Here is a 22,389-nt window from a genome sequence, read left to right as displayed (position 1 = left end):
TTGGAACAACAGTGCAGTTTTTATTACTTTTCAAATATTACCTTCTTACAGGTACCTGGTAATGTGTTTTAAGTGTGTATTTTTTTAAAAAAAAATTATACTTGTACATCGAACACTGCATTCCTTTGGAAACAAGGTGGAAGGAAAACTAACATAGGTACGCTAAAAAAAAAAAGTAATAATAAAATCTAGATGTACATTTGCTGGCGGCTGTTTCCACAACGTTAACGCTGTGGGGAGACACACGTTAAGGGAATGAGAACATGTCCTAACTATGCAAGAAGAAAGGCAGTAAGGAAAGCAATATATGTTGTCCTAATAGGAACAAAAGAACTGGAGAATTGGTTTCCACCAGGACGCTAAATCAGCAGTGCCGTTCTGCCTGATGGCTTCATTTCATCCGCTTCCTGGGAGAGACATCTCCATTGCTGGTGGCAGACTGCTGGGAAGGAAATGGAAGGCTGGAAGGGGAGGAGCATGGCATCTCTTGGCCGTTTGATGAAGTACCACTTGTGTGAATCATGCTAGGGCCTGGAAAATCGTAATACTGTGATGGATATGGAGGACTGTACGATGTTCTACCCCGAATGTCTTTCATAACCTCCAAGATGCCCTGCAGTACGCTGGTCTGGCTGCTTAGCTGCTCCTTCAGAGTTTGATCACTTGATTCCAAAGCGCTTACAAGCCTTCCAATGTCCTCAGCGCTCTGCTCCATCTCGTCCTTCCGGGCCGCGAGATCCTCCTTGTAAGCACGCTCAAAAGAAGCCACCTCTTTATGTGTGAGGTCGGACAATGTCCGGACTAGTTCACTGGTAGCCTGGGAGGTGACTTCCATCAGCTCTTTCAAAGTATCCCCCCTTCTCTTTCTTTGCCGGCAACGAAGATTACGCATCCTCTCTGCAGCGGTCAGGGGCCGAGGGCGCAGATTTGGCGCTGCAGGAACAAAGATCAAAAAGAGTGTTTAATTAAAAAAAAAAAAAAACGAGAGGAGAGAAAGAGAGATGGGGCATTGTGTAGGCAAACGTCAGTGTCAGTGGGTATGCTTACAAAAGAATATCCTTTGCCCTAACAAATCCAGGTTTTATACCAAGGTTGCCCCGTTTATGTGAAAGGAAAAGTGAGAAACTGGAACCCAAAAGTATTATTATTGAAATTGTACCATTGCATATCAACATTTGCTTAGTGCAATCATGTCCTGTTGTCTGTAGGAGGAAGAGTTAGGCAGAGAATGCAGACGCTGCTGCCCTGAATGATGCAGTTTTACTCAAATCTCTCTTAGGAACTCTGACAGTTATCTGATGATATTTCAAATACGACATTAAGTCACCTGCCTTTGTAGCCAAACAAACTGAAAAGAAAGCGCTTAGAAATCCAGAGGGCTGAAACAACACATTATACAAAACCCGTTTAAAGACACACGGCAAATCCAAACAAAACTCACCAGTAACTGAGTCATTGGATGGCAAAGGATCGGTGGGAGTGCCAGGACCAATGCTACCATCCATGGAAATATCAGAATTTGCTGCTGGAGACGCCGCGTGGTTTTCCATGTTGGCTTCGCTCTGCTGAGATCCTGGTTCGGGCAACAACAGACAGTCCCCGTCTGGCTCTTCAAAAGTCCCTTTGTCGCTCTTGCCAACTGGGGATGGCTCATACGGGGCATCTTGCGCTTCTCTGTGCTCGCGACGCCGGCGGTCAACAGGAGGCCTCGGGTTGCTCCCTGAAAGCCGTGGAACGACCAGATTTTGCTTGATGCAAAGAAATCGATTAAGTTCTTCGAAATAAGGCCACACGCGGCGTCCATGGCCAGCGTTGCTGTTCCCATCCACTATCTCTTTGAAGCCCCGTCGAAGGACCTTTGCACGTTCGCGGCATTGCTCCCAATCCCTGTTGTAACCCCGGGCTCGCATTTCATCCGCTATCCACTGGAACTGTGCAACTGTACGATAGTTTGATGCCAGGGCACTCTGCACCGCGTCATCACCCCACACCTGGATGAAGGCCCGGGTCTCCTCGTCAGTCCAAACAGGCTGGCGCCTTGATTTAGTGGCAGAGGAAGAGCCCTGCGAGGAAGCCGTCAGTGTGCCGTGATTCGGCATGGGCACGGTCTCTGGAAGGGTATCAGACAACATGGTGTGCTCCAGAGATGACACGGTGCTATTGGCAGCAGGGAATTTTACAATGGTAGCAGGAAACGTTTCAATTGATTTGGGCGCAGTAACAGGAGTGCTAGTGGGGAGGGTGCAACAAAGAAGCTCCTAATTATAGAGTGCGGATAGAGACAGATGGGACACACTCTACAATGCACTCTATGGTTATGCCGGCAAATCCCCCCTCCCCTGAGATACTGCATCTCACACAAATGTTACGAGAGACACGCATCTCGCATCTTTGTTCCCACAAGTTGGCCTGCAAAGAAAGCATGTGTGACCTCAAGAAAACGACTCAGGGGTCTGCATATGAAAAAAACACCAAGAGCCAACAATGGTGCAATGCGCGTGTCTAGCGTAATGTGTGAAGCAGTTTTAAAGTTCCATCCCTCCTTAACCTTCACTAGCCTAGCCCCTGACCAAAGATATACTTTTAAAGAAAATACATCACTGTTGCATAATAGATTCCAATCACAAAGTTTCAGAGCAGATTTAGAGACACGGCTGATTTAGTTTCATGGACTGACATGCAAAACAACAATTACTCACCTGTGTAGCTGCCATCTGTTGAAATGTAGGCCGCTCAAGGAGAAAAGAAAAACAGACAAAATTAGAGGCAGTCATTTTTAGATGCCTTCATTGCAAGAGGAGTGCATTCATGGAAAAAATAAATAAAGCTGAATTTCTGTACCCTTTTAACTATGAGAATTGGAACTTGGCTTAAAAAAAAAAATGAAAAACACATTCTGAAGCTAGACTGAAACTACTTTGCCTGCTAGCCCCCAGATACAGATAGGGTAATATTATGTCTATGTAGGTTTGTAAGTCATTTATGTGCCATAAATGATTGACATAAATATACTAGTTTTCTTTTTAAAAAAAAGTAGTTTTATGGGCCTAACTGCTTGCCTCCTACAGACAAACTCATTACAGGTAGTCCTTGATTGTTGGTTTTTACAGCAGTCTGTTTTTAACAGCAGCCTTGGAAAAAGTGACTTGTGACCTTACGATTCAAAATTACAGCCGTCACTCCATCCCCTCAGTTACACGATTGCAATTTGGGCGCTTGGCAATTGGGTCGCATTTACGATGGTGGCAATTTGCAATCTTTGCTTAAAGACTCCATGGTTCACTTACTGACTAGGTGATTTGCTTAAGAGCTGCAATGACTTACTCAATGGCCAGGACAAAAATGGTTATAAAATCAGGTCGAGTCCCATGATGACTCATTCAATGACCATAATGCTTAGCAACCAAAATTGTGGTCCCAACTGTGATTGTAATTCAAGATCTACCTGTACACCCATTTTCCTCCTCAGCTGCTATCATCACTGTGTTTATCCCCTTGTCAAGACTGCCCAAAAAAAGGATCAGGGCTTAAATAAAGCTAAAAACACGCTGCAGGAAAATATCAGATAATGAAAGATGAAATGACCCTCTTTACAGCCAGTAGCTCCCATGTTTTAGCCTGAACTTCCTCAAGAATACAAGATCTACAACTTCCCCACTTGGAACAAAACTAAAAAGCATCCAGCTGGAACTTCAGCCAAGACACTGCGATAAATCTCACTTGCCTGGAGAGGGAGGGAAAAATGGGCGGCACGGCTTTGTTCCCAATTGGCATTCAGAGATAAGAAAGCCAAGGGGTTGAGAGGAATAAGAGGGATCAAAATGAAAAAAACCATGATCATCATCATCATCATCATCACCACAGGACCTGCCTTAAAAAAACCATCCTTCTCAGTGTGGTTCCCTAATTGCCACTCTCTCTGAAATGGAGGCCAGAGGAGCCATTTACCACTTACCTACTTATAAAGACTTATCCCTTCAGTGAGCTACTTTTAAAATGTTGGTAATAAGGACATAATCTTCTCTTCCCTCAAATACCCCTTTTATTTTTATTTTTTTTCTTTGCAGGGAAAACATTTTTTGCAGGCACTGCAAAAATCTGGCAGGGATGTGGAAGATGGGTACCATAATAGCCAAGGAGGAGAGGTCAAACCTTCCTGGCCTTTTCATCTTGAAAACAGGCTGTTTTATTTCTTTCACATTGTTGAGACCCCCCTTTAGAACGACCTAAAGCCTAGCCATTCCCACCAGGTTTTTATACTTAAGCAGGATAATGGCTTTGTGAAGACACTTTCACTTTTGAAACTACTTCAATAAGTTGGTCAGGTTTTGACAAACTAAATCAAGGTTATCGCATTCTATGGGGCTCCTTTCAGATTTTCCCAATACGGGTGTGTAAATCCATAGACATTTTGATTTGGTTGAGTTTCCCAAGCCAGCCTCTCAGCCAGATTTCTAATTCAGTACTGTTTTCCGTTTACAGGAGATAATTCAGAGTCTTAGACACAATAGAAAAGACTCAGAATTCCACAACAATGGCCATCTTTGCTGTCCTTGAAACCATCTTCTCAGTCTCTACTCCAGCCAACTAATAGCCAAGGCAAATCAAGGCTGAAAGTTCATCTTTGCATAATCACAGAATGGAATCGGAACCAGATGCCCACAGAAATGATAAATTTGGGGCAAGAAACTGTGCATTCAAAACCCTGGGCACAAGCGAGGGTGCTGGGAGATAGACTATTATTTCAGAACCATCTCTATCTTTCAGATATTTTAACTGAATAAATAATGGGATATTCAGTCATTAATTATATAACCTCTGGACTAAAACAGTCCTTGAAAACACATAGACAAGCAACTTGCCCTGCTCTCAATGTCAAGCAAGCATAATCTCCACTGCAACTAGAAGGGACGCCAATGTTATCTGAAGGTTGGCACAACATGAACCACAGGGATCAATATATAAAGGTAAAGGTTCCCCTCGCACATATGTGCTAGTCGTTCCCGACTCTAGGGGGTAGTGCTCATCTCCATTTCAAAGCCAAAGAACCAGCACTGTCCAAAGACGTCTCCGTGATCATGTGGCCGGCATGACTCAACACCAAAGGCGCACGGAATGCTGTTACCTTCCCACCAAAGGTGGTCCCTATTTTTCTACTTGCATTTTTTACGTGCTTTCGAACTGCTAGGTTGGCAGAAGCTGGGATAAGTAACGGGAGCTGACCCCATTACGCAGCAGTAGGGATTTGAACTGCCGATCTTTCGATCAACAAGCTTAGCGTCTTAGCCACTGAGCCACCGTGTATATTTTATATATTGATCAATAATTATATAATATAATTATATTTATTATATATTTATAACAATATAATTATATATATTTATAATGATCAATATATAATGGCAATCAATTGCTCAACTATCTAGAAATATTAAGGGGATGACATCTTGGATATTTTTTATGTTCAGCTCTGTGCAAAATTCTCAGCAAAACAATGATTTCCCAAATCAGGATTACCTTTCCATGCTAGGGCAACAATATTAATACAACAAAAACTGACCTCTGGTCTAATTTAAGACCTCCAATGGACCGTTACAGATTATCCAAAAACTCTAATTCTGGAACTGTATTACTCTTGTATAGCTGCAGAGGCTGACGGGATCTTTAAGAACGCTGAAACAGATTGCACAACAATCTGTTCATGTGGCTTTTTTTCCCCCTTGAGAAGGAATCTTGCCTCCCCACGTATCCCTAAGACACCTTTCATGTGTTGAGATTATCTAAAAGCTTCATTGTTTTTAAACTGGATTGCCCAGAACTGTACATATTTAAAATGGATTCAACCACCCGATATAATAGTGGAATTTTCACTTCTGCCTAACCCTTGAGCTGGCTCATTCAGGAACAAGAACTACTTAGCTCTCTTGAAACACCTTCACTGTTAATAAAGTAGCAGGATCTTGAAAGCCTACTAAAGTATTTCTCCAGATCGATTTATACCTAGCGTAATTAAGACAAAATTATTTGGCTAAGGAAACAACACCAGACTTCATGTTTTCAACCCCTCCTGGATCTTCCATCCCAAATTCCTGTTGAAGCAGCCTAAACCAATCTTTGCTAATTTTGCAGCCACATCTTACTGCTGGCTCATATTTAGTATGTAATTAAATATTATTAACTTATTCACAAACACAATTGTCACAGAATTTGTTTTTCCCTCCCAGACATATTTTCCAGTTCCCAATTTTTGGGATACATTATTGAATGAAATGAGAATATGCTCCTTTTTAACTTAAAAGAACCCATAAAAAGAAGACCCAGTCATAGCATAGTTAATGCTACACTCACTGCATCTGTGTCAACTGTAGTTCTTACAATTTTTTTTAAAGGAAGGGGTAACTTGGTCACAGTGAGGGGTTTCACAACCAGGGCTATAACAATTTCTTAAACAGATCTTAAGCATTCAAAATTACAATGACAATACAATGATAGAGAAGAGATCCTTACCCAGGGAAGCCACATCTTCACCATTTTCCTCCATGATTTCACTCGCTGTTAAGGCCTCAAGATGAGTTCAGCCCCTGCGAAAGAGAAAGTCAGTTAATCCCCAATGCCCTACCCACTAACGCAGCCATGGAACCTAGCAGGAAAATTAATCAAGCTTCAACATGAAGAGGAACTCAACACCCTTTGATTCAAATGCAAAAGCAGACAACACCGTGCTACATGAATGATGCCTCAAAAACCACAGAGCTCATTTGGGGATACGCCCCATGAGCATAGGGCATGACTGGGCTGCAACCGACACTGTGTCATGATTGTCAGCAGATTGGCTGTCTGTTAACGCTGTACCCACAAACTAATTAAACACCAATGACTGCTGTACTGGTGTCCCAACTGGCACTTACAAAACTCTGGGCTCTTCTGAGGCTACCAACACATGTGAAAATGTTGACTACTAAATCCTTATAAACACCCAAAACTTACTTAACCTGCAGATGATCAGTAGAATGATAGAACAGTTACAAAACAAAATGTAAGCTATGTTCAATGTACTTCAAGGGAAACATTGAAAGGACCGGAGGCTAAAACGTATGTAGACCGGTTGCAGGAACTGGGTATGTCTAGTTTAATGAAAAGGACTAGGCGAGACATAATAGCAGTGTTCCAATATCTCAGGGGCTGCCACAAAGAAGAGGGAGTCAAGCCGTTCTCCAAAGCACAAGAAGCAATGGGTGGAAACTAATCAAGGAGAACAGCAACCTAGTAATAAGGAGAAATTTTCTGACAGTTAGATCTAACTGTTAAACAAGTGGAATGGCTTGCCTTTCGAAGTTGAGGGTGCTCCAACATGGGAGGTTTTTAAGAAGAGACTGGACAAGTATTTGTCTGAAATGGTATAGGGTTTCCTGCTTGAGCAAGGGGTTGGACTAGAAGACCTCCAAAGTCCCTTCCAACTGTTATTCTGAGAGGTCCTACAACAAAGTAGTAAAAAATATGTCGACCATGACCAATTCCTGTAATTCTCCTAAGCAGATGGCAGCAGCAGGCTCTTTCAATTTCTCAAAAGGTTAACGCGGGTCAGACCTTCCTAGTCTTGGGTGAGAGAAAATACAGGACCAGATACTATACTGAGGAATAGGGAAAAAAATCTTGGGAAAAGGCAATGGCAACCTATTTCCCTTGTGTTGCTAACAAAAGTAAATAAATATAGATGGATGTACCATTAGATACCAAGATGTGAGCAAAATGTAGAGAGTTTTTAATATCTCAATTTAACACAACATGAAAAGAGCCAAAAGAAAACTGGCTTGCCTATTCTAGTTAGACAAAAGGTGTCTTTGGTAATTAAAGTATCAATGCATGGATTTAGGCACAAAAGTATCTTACGTTTGCAATATACAATATAGAAAAATTACCATTCATCAGCCAATAATGTAGAACGCCCCGTCTCATTTCCTATGTGAAATCCTGCCTATCAGACTGTGAATATCTTACGTTTACTGCTCATTGTTCCTCTTTATTGCTGTTTTGAACGCATAGGATATTCCCCCAAAACTATACCTACTTCTCATTCTTTATTCTCTGCCTTTCCATTTCATGGAATTCTAAACTTAACTTCTATTGTAGGAAGGAGTTTGGGGATAATCCGAACTTGGATCCAAAAATATACACTTTTGGACTCAACTCGCTATTGCGAGATGATTATCTATTATCTATAAGAGCCTTGGTGGTGCAGCGGACTAAAGTGCTGTTAAGTAGCACTTAGCTGCCAGCTGCCTGCAATTACTGCAAGTTCAAATCTCACCAGGCTCAAGGTTGACCCAGCCTTCCATCCTTCCGAGGTAGGTAAAATGAGGACCCGGATTGTGGGGGCAATAAGCTTTGTATAAAAAAAGGAACACCGCTTAAGGGGGGGGGGCAAAAGCCCTACTAAGCAGGTATATACAAAAGTATGAAGGCTATTGCTTAATGCATTGTAAGCCGCCCTGAGTCTCCGGAGAAGGGCAGCATATAAATCGAACCAATCAATCAATCAATCAATCAATCAATATTATAGCTTTCGAAATGAGTGCTGATAATATTGCCTTTCTTCTTCTGCACTTTCTGCATTGCTTTTGTTCCATCTCAGCAGGTTAAGCACTCCTCTCTCTCTCTAGTTCTGCCTTGATTAAGCGGTTTCTACTCCAGGCCAGCTTAAGGCGGCTTGCCTCAACTTGGCTCCCCTTCTGGGACTCTCACATACACCCAACTAACCCCCAACAGCGCTGGTGGCCTGCGCAATCAGGGGCAACTGTAGTCCAACCCATCCATAGGGCAGGCAGGCAGGCAGGTTTGCGGAAAGGCTATAAACTAAGCCGTCCTTTCCAGATGTCAAACGGCTCGTCCGCGTTTCGGGGGGGGGGGGGGAGAGGTGGGGAAGGCAAGCATTTTACAACGCTGACCCGTTTCGTCTGTTGAACCACAAAACCAGGGAAACGACGGCTCTCAAACCGTTTTCGCTCGTTTGAACCGCGATGCCAAGGCGGGAGATGATCGCCGCGGTTAGTATGACTCATCGGCGGCCCACCTCTCTCTCCCCTGGCCCCCGGGGAAGGAGAGAGACGGCCAGGAAAGCCTCCCCCCAAAAAAAGAAGGAAGCGAGGGTGGCGGGCAGGAAAGTGGGCAGCCTACCCTGGGGAGAGGCGGCCAAGGCCCACCCAAGCCTCCCCCTCCCCCGCAGGGGAGGACGCCCCCCTCCCCCAATTCCCAGCCCCTTGAGGCTCTCCTGGGCAGTCAAGCCACCGGTTCTCCCCGCCTTGTGGGTGGCCAGCCGGGCAGGGGGCTGTGGGGAAGGGGGAAGAGAGGGGGATCCCGTCTCCTCTGAGCCGCCTGGCTGCTCTGCCCTCTTTCCAGCCCCGAGCCCGACTCCCCTCCTCTTCTCTCTGCCGGCCCTCCTCCCCTCCCCTCCCGCTCCCCAGCCCCCCCCTTGCCCCCCCACCAACCGTCCCCCTGCCCTGCGGTTTCGGAAGCGGGGGGAGGGGAGGAAGGGCGGCGGGTCTGGGACCCCACGGAAGACCAACCCTCGTTCGCGATCTCCTCCGCCTAACCAGGGATCGAGGAGGAGCCGATCGGAGCGGGATCCGGGGCCCCGGCCAGTCGCCTCGTCGGGCGGCCGCAAGGAGAAGTGGCGCCGAGGCCTGACGGGCGGCGAGCAACCCCAATATGGTGGCCGACCGGATGCAGGGACCGGATGTAGTCGGGGATGGAAGCTTCGGAACAAAGGAAGCGAGAGGAGGCGAGAGAGCGGAGAGGGAGTTGGGGGTGTTTGTGGAAACCGCTGCTTTCCTAGATGCAGAGCCCCCTAGTGGTGGCGGGCAGGAAGACACCCCAACACGGGTCTCCGTGCGAGGAGAAGGCCGATTAGGTAAAGGCGGCGTGTGGGTGTGTAAAGCTCTTGGCTGACCTTGTCTGGGCTTGGAAGCTAAGCAAGTTCCGACACGGTCAATATTAAAACTTGAGAGGTCATCACAAAACCCCAGGATTAGAATACAGACCGGTGTTCCTCAACAGGCCTGAGGAATGGGGGGTTCAGTTACTACATTGTTCCGGGGCTCATGAATCAGGGTGAAATTTTAAAAAATGTTTACAAAGCCAATTTTTTAAAAAACAAAAACAATATTGGGTATATACTTCCATACTCTCTTCTTTGCATGTATAGCAAAACCGCCTTCCAGCCTTGTTTGAGACACAACCTTTTATTAATCTGAAACTCAAGTGAACTGTTATTTAGGTAATTTATTGAATTTTAATTTCAGTACTTATTTAAGTTTGCAAGTTTACTTTCATTTCTTTTATGAATATGTTTTATATTTCATTTCAGTTTATGAATGGTTATGAAATGTCATTTCAAAAATCCGGAGCTCGAAAACGCAAGGAAAAACTAGAAAGGTGATGAGATGAATAAAAAGGGGTGACAAACGCTTTTTGCCCTGTGAAACAGCTTTATTTTCGCCATGTGGATGTCACACACTTAATTTGTGTGGAAATGGTCTTTGGGTCTCTGTCGCGCATGCGGTGAGGGACGGAGCACATGCCGGGGGACCATGTGCACACACAGGAGGCATGCAGGTGGGGGGGGCACAAGGGCATGCATGGGGGGGGGGCTCTCATATTAGTCTTGTTCCAGCAGTTAATAATCCTCTTGGCGGCCTTGTTCCTCACGCTTGGCAATTTTAAGATGTGTGGGTTTCAACTCCCAGAATTCCCTAGCCAACGAAGTCAATCGTTTAAAACAATGTTCATTGATTCATTTTTTTCGTTCATTCAGTGTTTTGCCAGACCGAAAAGATTCCTGGCAGCTCACAGCCACAAAAGTATTAAAAAATAAAAACAAAATGCATGTTAAAAAAAAAAGTTACAATGAATGTAGCCATATTTTAAGGACAAAAGTGCACACTAGCATAAGGTAACCTCTGTTTTCCAAGGTCCAGCAAAATAATTCTGGTTTGATTGACCTCTAGGGAGGATGTTGTTAGGTACCCAAGTGGGCTGTCCTGCAGATCTCATCGCCTCATGTGGCCTGTCACTTTCTTCTCTGGGATGGATTGGTTTCACCTCCCATCCTGAGAAGATTCTGCAGAAAACCTTTCTATGAACATCTGAAGTTGAAACCAGACACTGGAGATCATAAAATGAAACTGCTCATCCTGAAAAACAGAAACCAAACACTTCAGCAGATTCTTTACACCGGGGGTGTCCAATTTCATTGATGGCTGCATCAGGGTTGTCTTTGACCTCGGGGAGTGGGGGGGGAGCGAGGCTGGGGTGTGCGGCCAGCTAAATGTCACTCATGTCAGGGATACCTGTGGTGGCCAAGCGCTAAGGCAGGACTTCCCTCAGACCCTCCCTCCCTCATCTCCTTCCTTTTTCCTTCCCTCTTCATTCTCTTTTCTCTTCCTTCCCTTCTTTTTCTTTTGTCTTTCCTCTTTCCCTTTTTCCTTTCCTGTCCCTTCTTCCATGCTCAAATGCAAAAGGAGAGACATTACTTCTTTTGTTTTGCTAGCCCTCTACCAGTGAAAATGGAGCCCAGGCCCCGTTTTCGGCTGGGACAGCCTCCTGCAGTGATAATGGAGCTGGGGGGGGGGTGTCGCACATGGCCCTCCCAAGCTCCATTTTCGTTGGCAGAGGCACTGCGGGCCGGTCCTTTGCTGTTTCCAGGGCGGCCCCATGGGCCAGATCCAGTGGTGGGATTCAAATAATTTAACAACCGGTTCTCTGCCCTAATGATTTCTTCCAACAACCACTTCACCAAACTGCTGAGAAAGTTAACAACCAGTTCTCCCAAAGTGGTGCGAGGTGGCTGAATCCCACCACTGGCCAGATCTACTGTAAGCATCCTGCGGACTTTGAGTTTGACACCTGTGTTTTACACCATCATTTTTCCTTTTCTACAATTCTGAGTGTGGCATCCTACATTTCAGTGTTCCTGGATTGAAATAGGTGCCCATCAGCAACTATTTGGACGATGGAGATCTTATTTCCTATCCAGCCACTTTCTATAGATTTTAGCTTTTAAAAAAAAAAAACATTTTTTTTCTATATAAAGGATTCAGAGAGGGAGAGAGCCCCTCCAGGAGGGAGATGGTGGGTTAAGAAGTTTGATATATAATTAAATAAATAATAAAATAAAATTCAGAGCTATGGAGGTTTCTGACACTTGTATGTGACAAAGAGCCACTCTTGCTGATCTCAGGGATGTAGTTCATCAGTCTGCAACTTACATGCAGAATTCAAAACTCAAAGAATCTGAATTTTACTCATTCATTCAGAATTCCTTCACTCCCATTGACAAAACTGTTGCCAGGACAAGTTTGGGTGATCTCATTTTTTGGCCTCTTTTTTTTCTCTTCCTATCTGCTATTTCTCTCTTTTTTCCTCTCCCTATCTGCTATTTCCATATAAAATTACTATTCCGGCTCTGTTTATTAAACAATTTAATGTGTTTCATCCTGAAGGTTGAACCGACCTTCAAAAGAGAGATTAAGACAAAGCCACAACTCAAAAAACCTTGGAGAATGTTGTGAATGTAGCCAACTCAGCCAACAGATAGCCTTAGGTCAACACATAAGTTTGTTGATCACAGATAACAAGGAACACTGTCTACTCCCTTGGGTGAAATCAAAGTGTCAGCATTCTTCAACCCATCCACTAAGCCTCTAATCCAATTAGGAAATAAAATAAAATAAAAAGAGGGAGGATTCTTTCCGACAAATCCATGGAGATTTCTAGTAACCACTGCGGTTGTTTTTAATTGTCAGACAAGCAGACTTCTTGTCAATCTTAATGCCTCTAATGCTTTTTCCTCCTCCCTCGCTTACTCCTGTATGGACTCATCAAGTTGGAAGGGGTCACAGAGGTCATCTTATCCAACCTTCCATTCAATGCAACACTTGGTAATGCAATTTGGACCGCTGAAGACCTGCAGTGACCTACATACCACTTCATAAATCGATCTGTTCCACTGATTAATACCTCTTCCCATCAGAAGATTCCTCCTAATATCTAACCTGAATATACTTTCCTCAAGTATATTCACTTGTCAACCTTGCAAAACGACTTCAGCTGAAGCCATACTTATTTCTGATTCATTTCTTGGTTGCCATTCAAGGGTGGGGGGGGGGGAGAGAATGGGAGGAGGGGGGACTCGGGAATGTGGTGCCTCAGCCAGCTGGCCATAACATTTACTAACCGGCGTGAGAACCAAGGTCATGTCAACGAACACCTGTTGAAGTTGAGCGGGAACCTACATATGGACTGATTGGCCCATGTGACCTGAGAGACAAAGAGGGGTGGGGAGATCGTATTCTTTTAACTGTCCCTAAGCACGGGAATAATTTAGAGCTAGCTTCACCTTTCTAAGTGTTGATATGATGTACTCAATATAGGATCTCTTGAACCTCAACAAAGTGTCAGAGTCCTGACTACCCTGAGTTCATTACTCGGAATGACGACATCACTAGTTGTAGTTCTACCCTCTGGTCAACACAGAACAAGTCTGTTCCTTTCTCTAGGGGGCGCAATGGCTCAACGTTTTAAAGACATTGAGCTTGACACTGGAGCCGACAGCCTTTTTTTTCAAACTTCAGGTCTCGGTCCTTCTTCCCTTCATTGATAGGGTGTAATGATTAGATAGATTAACAGAGTTGGAAGGGACCTTGTCAGTCATTTAGTCCAACCCCCCTGCCCAAACAGGAGACCCTACACCATCCCCGACAAATGGCAGTCCAATCTCCCCTTGAAAGCCTCCAGTGATGAAGCTCCCACAACTTCCGAAAGCAAGCTCTTCAATTGGTTGATTGTTCTGTCAGAAAATTTCTCCTTATTTCTAGGTTGAATCTCTCCTTGATCAGTTTCCATCCATTATTCCTTGTCTGGCCTTCAGGTGACCCACTCCTCTCTGTGGCAGCCCCTCAAATATTGGAACACTGCTATTCTCCCCTGGTCCTTCTCTTCACTAGATTAGTCATGCCGAGTTCCTGCAACTGTTCATTGAATGTTTTAGCCTCCAGTCCCCTAATCGTCCTGGTTGCTCTTCTCTGCACTTTTTCTAGAGTCTCAACATCTTTTTTATAGTGTGGTGACCAAAACTGGATGCATTATTTTAGGTGTGGTCTTACTAACTTACTTACTAAGTAAGTACTAGTTACTAAGTAGTACGCTATACTACTTTATAGAGTGGTATTGGTACCTCACTTGATCTTGATTGTAATCCTTTGTTCATGCATTTTAGGATTGCATCGGCTTTTTTGACTGCTGCCGCACACTGCTGACTTATATTTAACTGGTTGTCCACTAAGACTCCAAGATCCCTCTCACAGTCACTGCTATTAAGCCTGGTTTCACCCAGTCTATATGTGTACTTTTGGTTTTTCTTGCCTAAGTGTAAGACTTTACATTCAACACCCAAATGTCCCAACTTCTGCCAACCTAGCAGTTTGAAAGCAAGCAAATGGGAATTGATAAATAAGTACCACTTCAATGGTGGGAAGATAACAGCTTTCGGTGGGTCTTAGCATATCGTCATGCTGGTCACATGACCAGAGAAATGTCTTTAGACAACACTGTTTCCTTCAGTTAAGAAATGGAAATGAGCAACCACCCTTTAGACCCGGACACGATTGAACAGGGGAAAACGTTGAACATCATCAGGCCCAGGACAGATCTCTTTTGCTCTCAACTCTGTATCTATCACCAGGTTGATATGGATCAGTTTATTTGTATTTCCTGAGTACAGTCATTCAGTCAGTCTCAATTGCCACCTGTAGCCTGTATGGATATAATGAGAGATTTTGTTGAAGGCTTTGCTGAGGTCAAGGTACATTATGTTCTGTAAAATTAAGGTGGTAACTGTCCAGGAGATAAAGGTCTGCCTGGCCTAACTTCTTGTGACAAACCCATGCTGGCTCTTGTTAACTTTTGCATTGCTATCCAGGTACACAAACACACTATTTAATCATTCGTTCAAGGGCTTTCCCCAGGTGCAATGTCAACTGAGAAATCTGTACTTTCCTAGATCATCCTCCTTCCATTTTTTTTAAAGACAAAAACATTTGCTAACCAATGTCCTCAGTGTTCTTCTCCAATCTGATCCCTCCGGGCCGCAGGATCCTCCTTATAAGCATGCTCAAAAGAAGCCACCTCTTTATGTCTGAGGTCAGATAATGTCCGGACTAGTTAACTGGTAGCCTGGGAGGTGACTTCCATCAGCTCTTTCAAAGTATCCCCTCTTCTCTTTCTTTGCCGGCAACGAAAATTACGCATCCTCTCTGCAGCGGTCAGAGGCTGAGGGTGTATATTTGGTGCTGTAGGAACAAAGATCAAAGAGTGTTTAATTAAAAAAAAAAAATGAGAGAGAGAGAGAGAGACAGAGAGACAGAGACAGATGGGGCATTGTGGAGGCAAACATCAGTGGCAGTGGGTTTGCTTACAAAAGAATATCCTTTGCCCTAACAAATCCAGGTTTTATACCAAGGTTGCCCCATTTATTTTATTTTATTATGTGAAAGGAAGAGTGAGAAGCTGGAACCCAAAAGTATTGTAACTGAAACTGTACCGTTGCATATCAACATTTGCTTAGCACAATCATGTCCTGTTGTCTGTAGGAGGAAGAGTTAGGCAGAGAATGCAGACGCTGCTGCCCTGAATGATGCAGTTTTACGCAAGTCTCTCCTAGGAACTCTGACATTTATCTGATAATATTTCAAATACGACATTAAGTCACCTGCCTTTGTAGCCAAACAAACTGAAAAGAAGGCGCTTAGAAATCCAGAGGGCTGAAACAACACATTATACAAAACCCGTTTAAAGACACACGGCAAATCCAAACAAAACTCACCAGTAACTGAGTCATTGGATGGCAAAGGATCGGTGGGAGTGCCAGGACCAATGCTACCATCCATGGAAATATCAGAATTTGCTGCTGGAAACGCCGCTTGGTTTTCCATGTTGGCTTCACTCTGCTGAGATCCTGGTTCGGGCAACAACAGACAGTCCCCGTCTGGCTCTTCAAAAGTCCCTTTGTTGCTCTTGCCAACTGGGGATGGCTCATAGGGGGTATCTTGCGCTTCTCTGTACTCACAACCCCGGCGGTTCACAGGAGGCCACAGGTTGCTCCCTGAAAACCGGGGAACGACCAGATTTCGCTTGATGCAAAGAAATCGATTAAGTTCTTCGAAATAAGGCCACACGCGGCGTCCATGGCGAGCATTGCTGTTCCCATCCACTATAACTTTGAAGCCTCGTCGAAGGGCCTTTGCACGTTCACGACATTGCTCCCAATCCCTGTTGTAACCCCGGGCTCGCATTTCATCCGCTATCCACTGGAACTGTGCAACTGTACGATAGTTTGATGCCAGGGCACTCTGCACCGCGTCATCACCCCACACCTGGATGAAGGCCCGGGTCTCCTCGTCAGTCCAAACAGGCTGGCGCCTTGATTTAGTGGCAGAGGAAGAGTCCTGTGAGGGAGCCGTCAGTGTGCTGTGATTCGGCATGGGCACGGTCTCTGGAAGGGTATCAGACAACATGGTGTGCTCCAGAGATGACACGGTGCTATTGGCAGCAGGGAATTTTACAATGGTAGCAGGAAACGTTTCAATTGATTTGGGTGCAATGATAGAGTGCGGATAGAGACAGATGGGACACACTCTACAATGCACTCTATGGTTATGCTGGCAAACCCCCCCCCCCCCCCGAGACACTGCATCTCACACAAATGTTACGAGAGACACGCATCTCGCATCTTTGTTCCCACAAGTTGGCCTGCAAAGAAAGCATGTGTGACCTCAAGAAAACAACTCGGGGGTCTGCATATGAAAAAAAAACCCCAAGAGCCGACAATGGTGCAATACGGGTGTCTAGCGTAATGTGTGAAGCAGTTTTAAAGTTCCATCCCTCCTTAACCTTCACTAGCCTAGCCCCTGACCAAAGATATACTTTTAAAGAAAATACATCACTGTTGCATAATAGATTCCAATCACAAGGTTTCAGAGCAGATTTAGAGACATGGCTGGTTTAGTTTCATGGACTGACATGCAAAACAACAATTACTCACCTGTGTAGCTGCCATCCGTTGAAATGTAGGCCGCTCAAGGAGAAAAGAAAAACAGACAAAATTAGAGGCAGTCATTTTTAGATGCCTTCATTGCAAGAGGAGTGCATTCATGGAAAAAATAAATAAAGCTGAATTTCTGTACCCTTTTAACCATGAGAATTGGAACTTGGCTTTAAAAAAAAAGATGAACAACAGATTCTGAAGCTAGATTGAAACTACTTTGCCTGCTAGCCCCCAGATACAGATAGGGTAATATTATGTCTATGTAGGTTTCATTCCCCTTGTAAGTCATCTATGTGCCATAAATGATTGACATAAATATACTAGTTTTCTTTTTTTAAAAAAGAACTTTTATGGGCCTAACTGCCTGCTTCCTACAGACAATCTCTCTACAGGTAGTCCTTGATTGTTGGTTTTTACAGCAGTCTGTTTTTAACAACAGTTCAACAGCCTTGGAAAATGTGACGTGTGACCTTACGATTCAAAGTTACAGCCGTCACTCCATCCCCTCAGTTACACGATTGCAATATGGGCGCTTGGCAATTGGGTCGCATTTACGATGGTGGCAATTTGCAATCTTTGCTTAAAGACTCCATGGTTCATTTACTGACTACACAATTTGCTTAAGAGCTGCAATGACATTTTCAATGGCCAGGATAAAAATGGTTATAAAATCGGGTCGAGTCCCATGACGACTCATTCAATGACCATAATGCTTAGCAACCAAAACTGAAATGACACATTTAATGATCCATAAAATTACAGCCGCTAGATTGGCATACGCACAGTATTGGAAAGAGAAAATTCAACCACCAGAAGAGCTTACAATTAAGAAAATACTCGAGTGCGCAGAGATGACTAAATTAACTTATGAATTAAATGATGAATAGTCAGTTTACTATATGGTGTGGGAAAGGTGGTACAAATGGTTGCATGATAAAATGAAAGAAAGATCTAAAGGTGTGTTAAATAATGGTTAAAAGTGAGTTAAAATGTCACCAAGTATTATTTATGTAAATAGTTAAAACACTGCACATCCGATACAAATTGAAAATGTATATTATATTTATGTGTTCTATGTTGTTTGAATGTTTGTTTTTTATATATATATATATTTCTCTTTTGTTTTTTTAAAAAAATCTCAAAGTTTCTAAAAAAAAAAAATGGTTATAAAATCGGGTCGAGTCCCATGACGACTCATTCAATGACCATAATGCTTAGCAACCAAAATTGTGGTCCCAACTGTGATTATAATTCAAGATCTACCTGTACACCCATTTTCCTCCTCAGCTGCAACCATCGCTGTGTTTATCCCCTTGTCAAGACTGCCCAAAAAAAGGATCAGGGCTTAAATAAAGTTAAAAACACGCTGCAGAAAATATCAGATAGTGAAAGAAGAAATGTCCCTCTACAGCCAGTAGCTCCCATGTTTTAGCCTGAACTTCCTCAAGAATACAAGATCTACAACTTCCCCACTTGGAACAAAACTAAAAAGCATCCAGCTGGAACTTCAGCTGAGACACTGTGATAAATCTCACTTGCCTGGAGAGGGAGGGGAAAACAGGAGGCAGGGCTTTGTTCCCAATTGGCATTCAGAGATAAGAAAGAATAAGAGGGATCAAAATGAAAAAAAGCCATAAGCATCATCATCATCACCACTGGACCTGCCTTAAAAAAACCATCCTTCTCAATGTGGTTCTCCAATTGCCGCTCTCTCTGAAATGGATGCCACAGGAGCCGTTTACCACTTACCTACTTATAAAGACTTATCTCTTCAGTGAGCTACTATTATAATGTTGGTAATAAGGACTAAATCTTCTCTTCCCTCGAATACCTGTTTTATTTTTATCTATTTTTTTTGCAGGGAAAATATTCAGCTTCAGGTCTGGGAGGGGCTGAAAAGACGCAATATAATTTAAGTCTACTGAGGCAAATGAAACGAAATAAAATAGCTGCCTCAGAGCCAGGATGGGCAAACGGAGGCCCTGGAGCCTCAAATGATCTTTCAGCCAGTTTTGCCTCTATCTCCCCCTCCCTACCTCCCACCCCACCATACCTGCAAGAATAAATTCCAAAATTTTGTGGCAAGACCAGGAACGATAATGTACAATCCCAAATTCAATGAATAGTCCAAAAAAACTAGAAAAATGGAAAATTCTTGCCCTGCTCATCTGCATGCTGCACTCCACTGATTTTGCATCAGCAACCCAACTCCTATAGACCTTTCATGTGTTGAGATTATCTAAAAGCTTCATTATTTTTAAACTGGATTGCCCAGAAATGTACATAATGTTTAAAATGGATTCAACCACCCTATACAATAGTGGAATTTTCACTTCTGTCTAACTCTTGAGCTGGCTCATTCAGGAACAAGAACTACTTAGCTGTCTTGAAACACCTTCACTGTTAATAAAGTAGCAGGATCTTGAAAGCCTACTAAAGTATTTCTCCAGATCGACTTATACCTAGCGTAATTAAGACAAAATTATTTGGATAAGGAAACAACACCAGACTTCATGTTCTTAGCCCTTCTGGATCGTCCATCCCAAATTCCTGTATACTTCTATTGAAGCAGCTTAAAGCTATCTTTGCTAATTTTGCAGCCACATCTTACTGCTGGCTCATATTTAGCTTGTAATTAAATATTATTAGCTTGTTCAGAAACACAATTGTCACAGAATTTATTTTTCCCTCCCAGACATTTTCCAGTTCCCAATTTTTGGGGTACATTACTGAATTAAATGAGCTCTTTTTTAACTTAAAAGAGCCCAAAGGACCCATAAAAAGAAGACCCAGTCATAGCATAGTCACTGCACTCCACTCCACATTCCGCACCTGTGTCAATTGTAGTTCTTACAATTATTTTTAAAGGAAGGGGTAATTTGGTCACAGGGGTTTCACAACCAGGGCTATAACAATTTATTCAACATTCAATATTAAGATGGTAATACAATGATAGAGAAGAGATCCTTACCCAGGGGAGCCACATCTTCACTATTTTCCTCCATGATCTCACTCACTGTTAAGGGAGTTCAACCCCTGCAAAAGAGAAAGTCAGTTAACCCCCAATGCCCTACCCACTAATGCAGCTATGGAACCTAGCAGGAAAATTAATCAAGTTTCAACATGAAGAGGAACTCAACACCCTTTGATTCAAATGCAAAAGCAGACAACACCGTGCTACGTGAATGATGCCTCAAAAACCACACAGCTCACTTGGGGATACGCCCCATGAGCATAGGGCATGACTGGGCTGCAACCGACACTGTGTCATGATTGTCAGCGGAGTGGCTGTCTGTTAGATCTAACTGTTAAACAAGTGGAATGGCTTGCCTTTGGAAGTTGAGGGTGCTCCAACATGGGAGGTTTTTAAGAAGAGATTGGACAAGTATTTGTCTGTATGGGGTTTCCTGCTCGAGCAAGGGGTTGGACTAGAAGACCTCCAAAATCCCTTCAAACTGTTATTCTGAGAGGTCCTACAACAAAGTAGTAAAAAATATGTCGACCATGACCAATTCCTGTAATTCTCCTAAGCAGATGGCAGCAGCAGGCTCTTTCAATTTCTCAAAAGATTAAGGCGGGTCCCACCTTCCTAGACTTGGATGAGAGAAAATACAGGACCAGATACTATACTGAGAAATAAGAAAAACAAGATCGTGGAAAAAAGGCAACAGCAATTTATTTCCCTTGTGTTTCCTAACAAAAGTAAATGAACATATGGATGTAGTTACCAAGATGTGAGCAAAATGTAGAGAGTTTTTAATATCTCAATTTAGCACAACATGAAAAGAGCCAAAAGAAAGCTGGCTTGCCTATTCTAGTTAGACAAAAGGTGTATTTGGTAATTACATGTATTACATGGATGTATTTATTACATGGATCATTGCATGGATTTAGGCACAAAAGTATCTTACATTTGCAATGTACAATATACCAAAATTACCATTCATCAGCCAATAATGCAGAACACCCCCTCTCATTTCCTATGTGAAATTCTGCCCATCAGACTGCGAATATCGTAAGTTTACTGCTCATTGTTCCTCTTTATTGCTGTTTTGAACGCATAGGATAGTCCCTCAAAACTATACCTACTTCTCATTCTTGCTCATCTCTACTAGATTTTTATTCTCTGCCTTTCCATTCCATAGTGTAGGAAGTTAGCACCCACCCATTTCCTGGAAGAGTAAAATATTTTAGGAAATATTAAAAAGGCAGAATATTATATTTCCCTGGATGAGAAATAGATAAGCATGTTTTGGAACAGCTCCCATCTTCCTGCCCCCACCCTTTGTCAATGGGCCATTAAGGCCTGGGCCAGTCTATTCTACATAACAAAGATCTGCCTCCTTCAGGCAGAGCCATAGTAGGAATTGCCAAAGATCCAACAAAGATAGGATTAGCCCTCTACACAATAGCAGCAGAAACTCACCACATGTGACCTGGGAAGCACATGTGACCATCAGCCAGCAAGGCTAGCTAAGACCCCCACCCCCTGGGAGTCTGACAACCAATCAGGATACTCTTTCGGGGGCCCAGGAAATGTAAAGCCAAAGAGAGCATAAAAACCCGAGGATTTACTGTATCTGCCCTTTTCTGTTCAGGAACTCAAGCCATGTGATCCTGTCCACCATTAAACCATCTTTCCAAGCAGTCTCCATGTTTCCAGTGTCTTTTTCCCTACTTGGAGCTGAACCTAGAAGGATGTTTCTTCCAACAATAGAATCCTAAACTTAAACTTCCATTGGTAGGAAGGAGTTTGGGGATAATCCCAAACTTTTTAATCTCTCAATTTAGCCTCAATTTACCCTGGGGAGAGGCAGCCAAGGCCCACCCAAGCCTCCCCCTCCCCAATTCCCAGCCCCTTGAGGCTCTCCTGGGCAGTCAAGCCACCGGTTCTCCCCGCCTGGGCAGGGGGGCTGTGGGGAAGGGGGAAGAGAGGGGGATCCCGTCTCCTCTGACCCGCCTGGCTGCTCTGCCCGCTTTCCAGCCCCGAGCCCGACTCCCCTCCTCTTCTTTCTGCCGGCCCTCCTCCCCTCCCGCTCCCCAGCCCCCACCTCCCCCCACCACCACCAACCGTCCCCCTGCCCTGCGGTTTCGGAGGGGGGGGAAGGGGAGGAAGGGCGGCGGGTCTGGGACCCCACGGAAGACCAACCCTCGTTTTCGCGATCTCCTCCGCCTAACCAGGGATCGAGGAGGAGCCGATCGGAGCGGGATCCGGGGCCCCGGCCAGTCGCCTCGTCGGGCGGCCGCAAGGAGAAGTGGCGCCGAGGCCTGACGGGCGGCGAGCAACCCCA

At 44.0% G+C, this 22,389-nt stretch overlaps 2 protein-coding genes across 7 annotated transcripts; both read right to left on the bottom strand.

Moving 5' to 3' along the window:
• On the bottom strand, positions 1-22,389 carry LOC139312168 (uncharacterized). Of its 6 annotated transcripts, XM_070936737.1 has the most exons (6): positions 9,591-9,705; positions 7,327-7,475; positions 6,508-6,581; positions 2,700-2,732; positions 1,442-2,110; positions 1-933 (listed from the first exon to the last, which is right to left on the bottom strand). In XM_070936737.1, the coding sequence occupies exons 3-6, from the start codon at positions 6,539-6,541 to the stop codon at positions 392-394; spliced, it is 1,278 nt and encodes a 425-aa protein (XP_070792838.1). In that variant the 5' UTR covers positions 6,542-6,581; positions 7,327-7,475; positions 9,591-9,705; the 3' UTR covers positions 1-391. The 6 variants fall into 6 exon arrangements, with proteins under 6 accessions (XP_070792838.1, XP_070792840.1, XP_070792841.1 ...); XM_070936739.1 differs by lacking the exons at positions 6,508-6,581; positions 7,327-7,475; positions 9,591-9,705 and adding exons at positions 20,070-20,134; positions 22,248-22,389; XM_070936740.1 differs by lacking the exons at positions 6,508-6,581; positions 7,327-7,475; positions 9,591-9,705 and adding exons at positions 20,070-20,134; positions 22,277-22,389.
• On the bottom strand, positions 14,499-16,676 carry LOC139312176 (uncharacterized). The gene is made up of 2 exons (XM_070936751.1): positions 15,878-16,676; positions 14,499-15,344 (listed from the first exon to the last, which is right to left on the bottom strand). Exons 1-2 carry the CDS (start codon positions 16,566-16,568, stop codon positions 15,217-15,219), a joined length of 819 nt encoding a protein of 272 aa, XP_070792852.1. The 5' UTR covers positions 16,569-16,676; the 3' UTR covers positions 14,499-15,216.

The sequence above is a fragment of the Pituophis catenifer genome, unplaced genomic scaffold, assembly GCF_029215685.1.
Source record: "Pituophis catenifer annectens isolate HBS135680 unplaced genomic scaffold, rPitCat1.0.hap2 SCAF_2, whole genome shotgun sequence".
Taxonomy (NCBI): Eukaryota; Metazoa; Chordata; class Lepidosauria; order Squamata; family Colubridae; genus Pituophis; species Pituophis catenifer.
This window is presented reverse-complemented; position numbering and strand designations above follow the sequence as displayed.

Coding starts and splice junctions, on each gene's coding strand:
- LOC139312176 (XM_070936751.1), bottom strand. CDS start 16,568: ATGTTGTCTGATACCCTTCCAGAGACCGTGCCCATGCCGAATCACAGC. Junction 15,345..15,877: donor ATCCAATGACTCAGTTACTG/GTGAGTTTTGTT, acceptor TTGTTCCTACAG/CACCAAATATACACCCTCAG.
- LOC139312168 (XM_070936739.1), bottom strand. CDS start 20,103: ATGGAGGAAAATAGTGAAGATGTGGCTCCCCTGG. Junction 2,111..2,699: donor AACAGATGGCAGCTACACAG/GTGAGTAATTGT, acceptor ATACCCTTCCAG/AGACCGTGCCCATGCCGAAT. Junction 934..1,441: donor ATCCAATGACTCAGTTACTG/GTGAGTTTTGTT, acceptor TTGTTCCTGCAG/CGCCAAATCTGCGCCCTCGG.